Source organism: Rosa chinensis, chromosome 7 (assembly GCF_002994745.2).
Source record: "Rosa chinensis cultivar Old Blush chromosome 7, RchiOBHm-V2, whole genome shotgun sequence".
NCBI lineage: Eukaryota > Viridiplantae > Streptophyta > Magnoliopsida > Rosales > Rosaceae > Rosa > Rosa chinensis.
In genome coordinates, this window is record NC_037094.1 from 23,101,621 (window position 1) to 23,113,076 (window position 11,456).

At 38.3% G+C, this 11,456-nt stretch overlaps 1 protein-coding gene across 2 annotated transcripts; it reads right to left on the reverse strand.

Annotated features, from left to right (window-relative positions):
- Positions 1–3,516: 3,516 nt before the first annotated feature.
- LOC121050487 lies at positions 3,517–7,661 on the reverse strand. Of its 2 annotated transcripts, none has more exons than XM_040510556.1 (2): positions 7,449–7,661; positions 3,517–6,901 (listed from the first exon to the last, which is right to left on the reverse strand). In XM_040510556.1, exon 2 carries the CDS (start codon positions 5,945–5,947, stop codon positions 5,264–5,266), a length of 684 nt encoding a protein of 227 aa, XP_040366490.1. In that variant the 5' UTR covers positions 5,948–6,901; positions 7,449–7,661; the 3' UTR covers positions 3,517–5,263. The 2 variants fall into 2 exon arrangements, 1 of the variants encoding a protein (XP_040366490.1); XR_005803118.1 differs by lacking the exon at positions 3,517–6,901 and adding an exon at positions 6,946–7,208 and having other exon boundaries at positions 7,449–7,628.
- Between the last annotated feature and the right edge of the window lie 3,795 nt (positions 7,662–11,456).

Genomic DNA, 11,456 nt, shown 5'->3' on the forward strand with positions numbered 1-11,456 from the left:
CTATTTAAACAAATAAAAAATGGGCCCACCACGTTTCATCAAAATTTTAAAACTTACTATGCAAAAAGTTATCAGAAGGGTACTGATGGAAAAGAAAGAGGGACAAGTTGGGTGAAAAGGAAGGAAAAGGACAGAAGTCTGGGTGGAGAGGAACAAAAGTATTTTGTTGGGGTTTCTAGGAAGTATTTTGCCTAGATCAGGGTGTATGAGCATTAACCCTCGAAGATTAGCACTCACCGAGAAAACTCTAGAGAAGAAGAAAGCTTCAATGTTCCCCAAGTGTTGAGGGAAAATTGCACACAGTGAGTGTAAATGTCACTTAACATAATTTCGTTCGTATTCATTTAGTGAATAGAGTTTTAATTATTTAGAGTTAGACCCATTCAACACAGAATGTGTCTCTTAATTACAATATCTTGTTATAGGAAAACACCATTTGATTCCATTTATTAAAAAACCAATTGTGGATGTGTGTTTGTTTGTTTTTGGGCTACACCCGGATTTGAATGGGTTGCTTACGTACCCTTGGAGAGGGATCAAGCCACTCGTAGTTCAAGAATTCCAAAGGATGAATGACCCATTGGATTGTTTTGCTTTTTGGAATAGGAATAGTGTTTGGGCGAATTTGATGTGAGTGAACCAGGGATTCGATTTGTGTCCGAGGTCATTTTGGGAATGATTTGACATTTCTGGTGTTTGGATGAATTTGACTGGTGAGGTCAGAGATTCGGATTGGATGAATTTGACTGGTGGAGTCAGGAATTTTGTTTAGACTTGCAGTTGCATCTAGTGGGTCACTAGATTGCCAACATACCCTTTAAAGGGATCAAACCGTTGTAGTTCACATGAATTTGTATTTCTGGTGTTGGAAGAATTTGACTGGAGTCCGTGATTCAATTTAGGACTGGCTGAATTTGACTGGTGGAGTTATGAATTTTGTTTGGATTTGTGGTTGCATCTAGTGGGTCGCTAGATTGCCTACATACACTTAAAAAGGGATCAAACCGTTGTAGTTCATATGAATTTGTATTTCTGGTTTTGTACCAATTTTTGTGTTCGACAGATGTATGTATTTTTTTTTGAATCCGTCAAATGTACTTCTTTTGCAAACATTCAAATCAAAGAGTGCCTGTCAATCTGATTTGGACACCCAGTATGCTGTTAGCATTAAAGCCACCCTCAAGTGCAAGTGGAATAGAATAGGGGTTTAAGTAAGGATGTCAAACCCACGAGGATTGGTAAATCCTTTCCTAGCTAGGGAAAACCTAAGGAAAAACTAGAAGAATATGCAAATGTACAATCACAAACAAAGGCTCACAAGTGAACCAAAGTTCATGGTGAGTATGTGCAAGATGGTGTGTAGAGATTTGATTTTGATTTTGAGATTGGTTTCTATTCAAATTGAAACAATGAAAGCAAGTAATATAAACTAAGCTAAACAAAACAAGTTGTTATCAAATGGATGGGAGTTAGGGCATCGGGTTTCACCTTTTGCCTCCCTTGCAAGCATTAAAGCAATTGAATATGAATGATGCAAAGCTAATTGTCCAACTACCCTCTTAGCATCCGGATAGGACTACTAAGGCTTAAACCCTTTCATTTTATTAACTCCAACCGGATAAGTCTAGAGCTAACTACCTAGAGACAAATTCAATTACCGGATAGGTCTCAATCGTTTGCCCCTAAATGCATGAAGCTTAGAGTTTAGGTAACCAAGCAAGTAAACCAATCCTATCTCTAGGTGATTTTAGCTCACTACCCTCATATGCACACATGGTGTGCTTTCATGCTCCCTTTTTGCCTAAAGTTAATCAATCTCTAGGAAAAACTTCATGTCATGGCAAACTCATAACTCAAATTGATTAGGTCTAAGTAATGCATTCAACTATTGACTTAGCATGTGAGAATGACAACATGAATTTGCATCAATTTATAAACAAAAGCATCAATACAAGCAAGTTTGGCTAGGGTTGAATAAACAAAAGCATCAATACAAGCAAGTTTGGCTAGGGCTTTCAACCCTAGCCCCAACTAGTTCACTACTCACACATAGCTAGATATACAAGCTTCAACATTCTATTAAACATCAAATACATAAAGAGATAGAGAGTAAATGGTGACTATTGATGATGCCGGAAGAGGTGGTGGAGATGGGTCTCCAAGAACATGATTTGGTGGTAGTCACCTCTTTCTCCTTGCTCCAAGCTCTTGATATTGGTAAGAATAGTGAAATTTGGGATCTCTAAGATGAGTTGTGGTGTTGAGTGGTGGAGGAAAATGGAGGTTGTAGTGGTGGAAATGGAGGTTTTTTAGAGGTGGAGATGGTGGTTTTAGTGGTGGAAATGGTGGTCTCTTCTCTAGAGAGAAAATGGATCTTGTATAGGATGAAGATGATTGAGTGGAGTCAAGAAATCCTGAATAATTGGTCTTTGGCCTCTTTTTGATCAGCTAGGTGTGTCATCTTTGGTCCCCAAGTGTGCAAGAGATGCTCTTAAACCATTGTCCCCCAAATGGTCCCAAATTGGCAAGTTGATAAAAGGACAAGGTGTAGGGAGATATTTGAATTTCAAGTGATGGGAGATTCTCACCACCATGGTCCTCCTTTGCTGGAGAAAAGACCCTTCATGAGTGGCGGCTCGCCTGAAAAGTTCGCCGGAAAAGTCGATTTGCAATTTTCTTCCAATCTCCATGTCTTCTTCCCCTACCTTCAAATCTCCGCATTTCAAGCCTCAAATAGTCATTTTATTCTCAATTCAAGGTTTCCTACAAATAAAAGGAAATTGATTAAAAAGGGTAAAATAGCATGGAAGACAAATCAATTTTTCATAATTATGGGGCACAATTGCATAAGTAATTTGTGACTCAACATATGCCGAATTTTGTAATGAGCCGTGGAATGAGATTTTGTGGTCTCCTTTACTTATAGACGACAAATAAAGCCGAACCCGAAACTTTCAAGGTGCACAGGCTTAAAGGGTGGTATGTATTTCTAGGCCTCTAGCTTCATGCTGTGTCAGGCCCGAATAAAATAATCTGGACCCCCATCTTTTCTTTCCAGGCCTTTTAGCTTCATTTCGCGTCAGGCCCACTTGTACTTCCAATTGAGAGGCCTGCTCCATTCAGGAGACCAAAATGATAGACTCTATCTTCACATCAGAAAGCTGGAATCCTTGTTGGCATAGTTGCCTCAAGCTGATAGTGATCATGTTGGAGATGAAGCTAGCTCTTGCAATTCATTTCGAAGAGGGAATTAAGCTTTGTTTCTTTTGTCCAGCAAGTTCAAGTCTGAACACTTAAAGTTATTCCCGGTTTGCTGTTGTCTCATTTTGCTATCACACCACCGCTTTGATTAAAAGCACTTTCTACCATATTGATTCTAGAAAACAAAGCAATTTGATTAATTTTTTTTACTTTGTCAAGGGGAACCCAAATGCTTCTTAGGCCCAAGATAAACTCCTTCAGTGCATGTGAAATGCTCCAACTGTGCATTACAGCACAGTGCCTCGCCACTTTGACAGCTTCGGGGTTCGAACCTAGGTTAGGGAGCACACCCAACTAGGCAAGAACCACTAGACCACTTGCAGTGGTTATTTGATTAATTATACTTTGCTTTCTTTTTGACATGGCATGTTTCTGCACACATATTTGCATATTTGAACAATCAAACTTGGTCTTTTGTCTTCTTGTTCATCACTCCCATTTGACCACCGTTTGCAATTGATAATCATGCAATGCATATTTGAAGACTCTATGTGTAAAGCCCCTTGTCTTCTTGCTGCATGTTTAAAGTTTGAACTTTAATCACCGTTGAATCAATTATTAAGCTTGCCTTATTATAACATTAATTAAATATCAATCAATGTGTAAATCAGCAATTATGATTTGCTTCAGAGGCTTTGCTTTTCTTCTTGTGGCTTATGCGATCAAAACCATTTTGCTTTTCTTTACGACAAGTTGAAGATATTCTTTCACCGCTGCAGCTTCTCCGTCACCATTAGCTTTAAAGGATGATCGCGGTGTTGGTTGTATCAATGACAACAATGACCAAGATCAAGTGATGTAGAACGATTGACCACTGGACCGTTATTATTTATTTCACCGGCACAATAACTTGTTGTCGACGTCCAGGGTGTTAGAAGTATAAGAAAGCTTGAAGAAGATGAGGAAAAACCCAAAAAGAGAGCAATTTTGTATATATCGGTGATGATGAAAAAATTACAGTTTGTTTGGGTTTTGCAACTATATATCCTATTGACTTGACTTGGGGTCATTTACCCATTTTGCCCTTAACATCCCCCTTCAAGCTGATGGGAGGGAACCTAGCATCAGATTGCAGCAGATGAAAGAGTAAGATCCATCATATATTTGACCTTGTGCTTGAGTATAGAAACCTGCACCATGATACATGTGATAGCTGTGACTCCCCATATTGTTGTAATGTAGATACAAAGTGATTGACCTGATGCCTCATTTTCACTATTGCATTAAAATGGCTTACTTCCTTTTCATGTTGCTTAGAATGATTATTCCAACTAATCAAGTGGAACAGATCCTTCATCTTCAATTGGCACCACAATGAAAACAGAGCAAGTTTCACTTGTATCAAGAAATTGAATATCTCAGCATATATTTTCAATGCACCAGCAGCCAAAACAATGCTGATAGGCCAGTCCACTAACTTGAAGTTCTGCAAAAGTACCAACAAGTGACTAAGAAATAATAGTCCAAGGACAAGTGTTTCTCCATTTCTAGAATAATCAATCACAAGGAAGCCTTCATACAAGCCTTCATTGAATGCATTACCAACAGCCTTTGAAATAAGAGGAAGTAGCATGATGAGAGGCAAAAATTTCAGATTATTTATTTCAACCATAATAACACATAGAGATACCATCATTCGCATTGAACTTCCAAGAAAAGAAGCTCTTCCAAGTAGTGCATACGTCCCTTCTTGTGGACAAAGAATTTTACCACCAACATGGTTCCTAAGATCTAGAGAACCATTAGCAGTACATTGATTATTCCCAAGATCAGCTTTACCATCAGTGGAACAATCAAAAGATTGGTCTTTCTTTGAGTTCAAAAGTTGAGGCCTGCTCTCCAAACATTGAGTACAAACTCTTGAAGGTGTAGTATTGTTTAGAGCTCCATTTACTACAATTGAGTCCCTACCACCAGGGCAATTGTCATCACATATTGGAGATGTGCATTGTTTGAACATGAGATCATTGCTTGACACAGATTGCATAATGCAATTCCCATTTTACAGAATAGTATTTGCAGCATATGTAGAGTCCTTTTTAGGAATAGATACAGTGGCATAATAGGTTCTATTAATGACGGTGTCAGATGTTATTGATCTATCAACTTTGACAGGATCTTTGCCATTACGACCATCAAAGCAATCATTAATATGCTTTCTTATTGTGCAGCCCTTAGTTGCTTCTGTAGTTCTGTTTGAAGAAGCTTCATAATCACCAAGCAAAAGTTCAGATCCAGAAGTTCTGGTCTTTGACCCCACTGAAGATTGTCTCAAAACATTTTCAATCACACAATGTTCAACTTTTTCACACATATTATCAGAACCCGGGCTCAATCCTCGCATAACCTGCATGTCTACGTTAATCTTCCTAGATTCTATCCCATAAGATTCAGTTTCTCTACATTCCACTTTTCCTGATACAGAGCTATCAGCAGCATTAATGTCACATGTCCTTTTGAAACTATCACCATGTGCCATCATTTCATTCCTGAACCTCTCAGAAATAGACTTCACAGTATGTTCAATCTCATCTTCAGCGATCAACAAAAGAGATCGTAATTCTTTCATTGAAACAGAGGAGCTTAGTGTTTTGATTCTTATTGCAGTTTTTATGGTAGCAAGCTCTGAGGGTAAACCATGAAGAACCAAGACTACTATGTCTTCATCAGCCATATAAACTCCCATCGTGGCAAGCTAATCACATATTGACTTGACTCGAATTAAGTACTTGTCAATAGAGTCTGAGCCTTTTTGGATGTTGTATAAGGAGTTTTTTAGATTCATTATGTTATACCATGAATCATCAACATATTTCTCCTTAAGTCGACACCAAATTTCCTTAGAAGACTTACTTCCAATAATGAAGCAGAGAGCATCACTCGATAGAGTAGAAGCAAGTTTCAACATAATGGCAGAATCATTTAGCACCCAATTCATGTACTCCTTTTCTATATCAGATGCAACCCCATTTTCTTCCATAATCACGTGTTCTGAAGGACAAGGGAATGATCCATCGACATATCTCATCAGACCACAACCTTTTAACAGTGTCACTACCAAAATTTCCAGGTTACATAGTTAGAGTCGTCTAACTGAACTGTAATGAGATTGTAGAAATTGGACAGTAGACAATTTTGTAACATTGTACTGTTATCCATGATGCAAGGCAACATAGAATTGTAAAGAACTTAAAAGAGACTCAGAAATCTTCACAGTTCATTTCTTCTTGACGATACATCAAAATACACTTCTTTCTTTCACCAATTTTTCATCGATCAATAACCAAATTCTAGAAGAAACCACAAACCATAACAAATAGAACCTCTGAACAAAAATCCCCAAAATTCTAGGGTTTCAAAGTATCAAATGCTCAGAATTTCTTATGAATCAACTACTTTATCTTGTACCAAATCAAAATCGAACAAAATGTATATGATAACAAAGCTTTGAAGCTAATCAATTTATGTAAATTTCTCAGTAATCTTCAAGAACATGAAGTAAGAGTCTTTAGAGAGAGAGATGAACTTATCTTTGTAGCAAATCCAAAGATTGAACAAAGAGAAAGTGAAATCGAAGATGAAGCTAAGCTGCAGGAGCATGATGAAGCTCGAAGAACAAACCCTAGGTCGCAACCTGGCTCTGATACCATGTTAGAAGTATAAGAAAGCTTGAAGAAGGGGAAAAACCTAGAAAAAGAGAGCAATTTTGTATATATCGGTGATGATGAAAGAATTACAGTTTGTTTGGGTTTACAACTATATATCCTATTGACTTGACTTGGGGTCATTTACCCCTTTTACCCTTAACACAAGGATGATGCTGTGATCATCTGAATCTGTGATGGTCATGCCATCTAGAACTTGAACTGTTCGTGAACAACCTCCATTATGTTTGAAGAGCGATGGCAACAACGTCATCTTTGTGGGGATTTAGCATTGGAATACGGCTGTTCATGAAAAACCAAATTTTCCAATGCATTAAAATTTTGCAACACCATTTGGAAGGAGTCTTGAGCATTGAAACGAGGTCATTCATGAACAACCATTTTGTTTCAATGCGTTAAGTATTTGAGAGCAGCAACACCATTTCAGGAGGACTCTAATAATTGTGGTCATTCATGAATGGCCTATTAGAGTGTTGGAAGACCACGAGACATAGAAGGATTAATTGGAGAGAAGGTGTATACCTGCAATTCTTTTCCTTCTTTCTCCAGTAGTGAAAGTTGGAGTGTTGGACCTTCTTCTCTATTTTTTCTCTCCTTACTCTCTGTATTTCTTGCTCTGTGCGTCTTTTTCCCCTCCTCTCTCTGCTACCTGTATCTTTTGTATTTCTCTCCTCCCTGTGTCTCTTCACGTTGTTATCCTTATATAATAGCATAGTTGCTTATTAGATAACTCTATCTTCCCCCAAAACTTGTAATTTTGAATTTGAATAACATGCTTTGAATTTTGGATAAAGCTTATCTTGCACTTTGACCGGCAGTGAACCCATATTTGCTTCCCGTTTGAATTTTCTCAAGGCTAGTAAACTTTGAATATCATCACATCTCCCTTGCTTCATTTGAAAATTGTCAAAGTCAACTTTGAATGGCATATCTCTTCGTTTGCCTTTTGATAGTCAAAGCTATAACAACTTGTACAAGCTTATCCATATGGGAGACTGAATGTATTTCTGTTTTTTCCACAACTGGTTGTACGAGCATATAATTGTGCACTATTGTTGTAATTGGCTCCTATCTTTCAATTTATTTTGAAAGGTCATCATCATGTGATTTTCGAATGTAGCCCCTCATTTTGTGATTTTTTTTGTTTCAACACCAAGATAACCGAGCGATCATTGTGGGGAGAGAGTTCTTAAAATAGAGAAGATTAATCTAATAGTTAGTTAATTTGGCACACTATCGATCCCAATTTACATTTTTTTATATATGGGTGGGAATTTCATATAAAAGTTATCATGATTTTTTTTGCTTGAAACTTGTTATCGATCCATTTAAAGAGTAGATGAAGGTAACATTACACAATGACTCACCCAAACAGTTAGGTTATGACAAAATTGAGCCATGATTAAAAAATCCTAAAGTAATCAACATAACGTTACCCTACAGTGAAGCCCCAAGTACCCAGAAATCTGACACTATTAGGGAAGGCTCCAAACACAGTAGAAAGCTTTCCTCGATTTATTCATGATTCTAAAAGAGTGCCCTACACTTTGGAGATCTATGCTTTGGGGAAGGAAGTTACTCTTATCAGGTTTGAGGTGGAGAGTGGGTGATGGAAGATCTATGTTTGTTTATGAGGATGCTTGGATTCCCATTCCTTACTCTTTCCGAATTTAGTCCCCTTTCAATTTGCTACCTACAACCTATGTTTTTGAGTTAATCACACCGCATGGCTACTGGAATTATAATATATATTCTTCTTCAATCTTTCTGGCCTAATGAAATAGAGGCAATATTATCCATCCCATTCCCTCTTTTTTCAGTGGATGATCGTCTTTACTGGCATTATACAAACTTACAAAGAGTGGCACTTATTCTGTAAAAAGTGACTATAGATTGGTGCAGGACATACATGATAGAGATGCAGGTGGTAACAGTGGCTCTGTTTCTCATGATGCCTCACCATGGAAGTGTATTTGGGGCCTTAAAGTTCCAAATGCTGCAAGGACTTTCATCTGGAGGGTTTTACATGATATCCTCCCTTGTGCTTCCTTGCTTTTCCAGAGACATTTACTTTCCACTCAATTGTGCGGATGCTGCGGTTTAGGTGTTAGAGTTTTGCCTCCATGCTCTTTGGTCATGTCCCAAAGCTAAGGAAGTGTGGAAACTTTCTCCCTACAAAGCTGCGTTGGGGACTTGGCGTACAAGCTCTTTCAAGGATTTATTCCAGTTTGTTGCATCCTGTCTTACTGATACAGAACTTGGTTTGATAGTGTTACTTTGCAGACGTATATGGCAGGCTAGAAATGAGGAATACTTGTAACGTCCCGTATCTCAATTTACCTGTTTACTAGTCATTTGGACGGTAAATGACAATTACTTTCACTTTTTACTTTGTTTCGATACTTTTAGTGGTCCTAAAAGTTAACTTTTTGTTCTGGTCAAAATTTGAGAAAAATGTTTTTCATGAAAGTTGTAGAGGACGTTAAACCGAGCGCGTGCATATGCGGTACGTAAAAATCGGAGCTCGTATGCTAAAGTTATAAGCGAAAATGTGAAAATTACTGTTCATGGTAAGTAGTATATATTTGAATTTTTATTGTGGCAGCCGGTAACTTTTCATTTCTCTCTTGCTCTCCTCCTCCCCGTGTCTCTCTCCCTCTTCTCTACAACTCCGGCCACCTCACAATTTCGGCCACCTAGGGACGAACGAGTGGCACCGTTGGACTCCTCTACTCCTACCCAACCTCCCCACGACGGTAACTCACAGCGGCTTGGCCGAAAAACGATGCATCGGGTCCTTGAAGTTTCACTGTAGCAGAAGTGGTCAACGCCAGTTTCTTCGGATTTCGGCCATCTCCGGACACCAAACCGGCGTCGAAGGTTCGGTTTTTGCCAAGGATCATTTTGCCCCTAGCCTTGAGCCACGATTTGCAGTGTGGAGGAAGAATCGAAGGTTTGAATTTCTAGGTACTATTCATAAATCTGGGTTTACTGTTTTCTTAATTGTTGACCTAGGTCTAGTTGTTTTCTCAGGTTGTGGTAGTTTAGAAAAATGTTTGGAATGATGAGATGATTGTGCTACCAAAATTTGGTGGCCATCAGAGCTGGTGGTGGTGGCGGCAGCTGCAGCGTGTAGGGCAGTGTTTTGATTCTAGTTTTTAGCCCATTAAATCCTATAAATGTTGTAGAGCTTGTATGTGAAGTTTGGTGAATTTTGGAGGAGTTTGGAATTGTTTGTGATTTTCCGAAGTTCGGAGTTTTGTAATTGAATTGTGGGAAGTCCGGCCGTCGGATTTCCCTCGTTTTCGTTGTGGAATATGTAAATCCAGGAATTGGTGTTATGGGTGTGATTTGGATTGAATCCGAGAAGTAATGGAGATAGAGATTTTTGGGTTTCGTTTAGGTTCGTAATTATTTATTCGAATTGTCATTTATAGAAGTGTACTTGTGTACAAGACAATATATCGAGCTACCGCTTGACGAAGGAACTCGTTTGCGTGGTCGCCAACCAATACTGTGAGTGGACTTTTGATTTTAAGTGATGCTTGCAATATTGTGTCGTAATTAATTATTACGTTTATTTATTTGAGAATATAAATTGATTTATCTCGGTTATAATTTCAAAATGATTTTGGCTCTAAGTTTTAAAAGGATATTGTGAATTTCGAAATAAAGTATGATTTGCTATCGATAATGATTTTGGTTTTCGGATTATAAAGTGATTTAGGATTTGATTGGGTTTTGAGATTCATGAAATATTATAAAGTGATTTCGGGAATGAATTGTTTTCAGATTTTAAATGGAATTTTTGTCGAGGAAACGATTGATTTAATTATTCTTTTAGCGTGTGGGACACGCTGTTGATTTTATGACTTACTACGAGAATTTCCGGGTATGGTTGGGAACTGTACCCGTGTTTTCTTTATTCGCGGGACTTATGGGGAAGCCTTTTAAATTTACTGGATTTGAATGGTTTTTACCCACGATACCTGGGTCGCTATATTTTATTGCTAGCTAGCCTATTAGTACTCCTCCCTACTTACTATGTGTTCGTGGGTGAGTAAAGCAGAGCATGGGATGCTCCAGAGTGTGGGACACTCTGACCCAAGCCTGAGAGGCTCCCTTCTTTCGTATGGTGATACTTCTTCCCCATATCTTATCTTTGCTTGACTAGCGGGGCTAGTTCGTTTTTCACTGTAGCCAGCGGGGCTGGTCTTATCTTCTTGAGAAACGAGATTTCGATTTTACGATATATTTTTTGAATGTTGTGACTAGCGAGGTTAGTCGGTTTATTGTTTTGAAATTCTTGGATTTAAAGCTAAATGTGCTTTACAATTGTTGCATGCATCGAGTTTTTAAAGGAATAAATGTGGGAAAGTATGAAATCCTTTTTCTTTTAAATTGTTTATTTTTGTCCACTCACGCTAACGTTTTTCGTCTACTTTCCCCTGGGCCTTTCGGTTTCTAATGCCCAGTTTGCAGGCGTTATTAGTTGAGGTCGGGCATACATGGTTCGAGGCATAGTTGACG

Coding starts and splice junctions, on each gene's coding strand:
- LOC121050487 (XM_040510556.1), bottom strand. CDS start 5,947: ATGGGAGTTTATATGGCTGATGAAGACATAGTAGTCTTGGTTCTTCAT.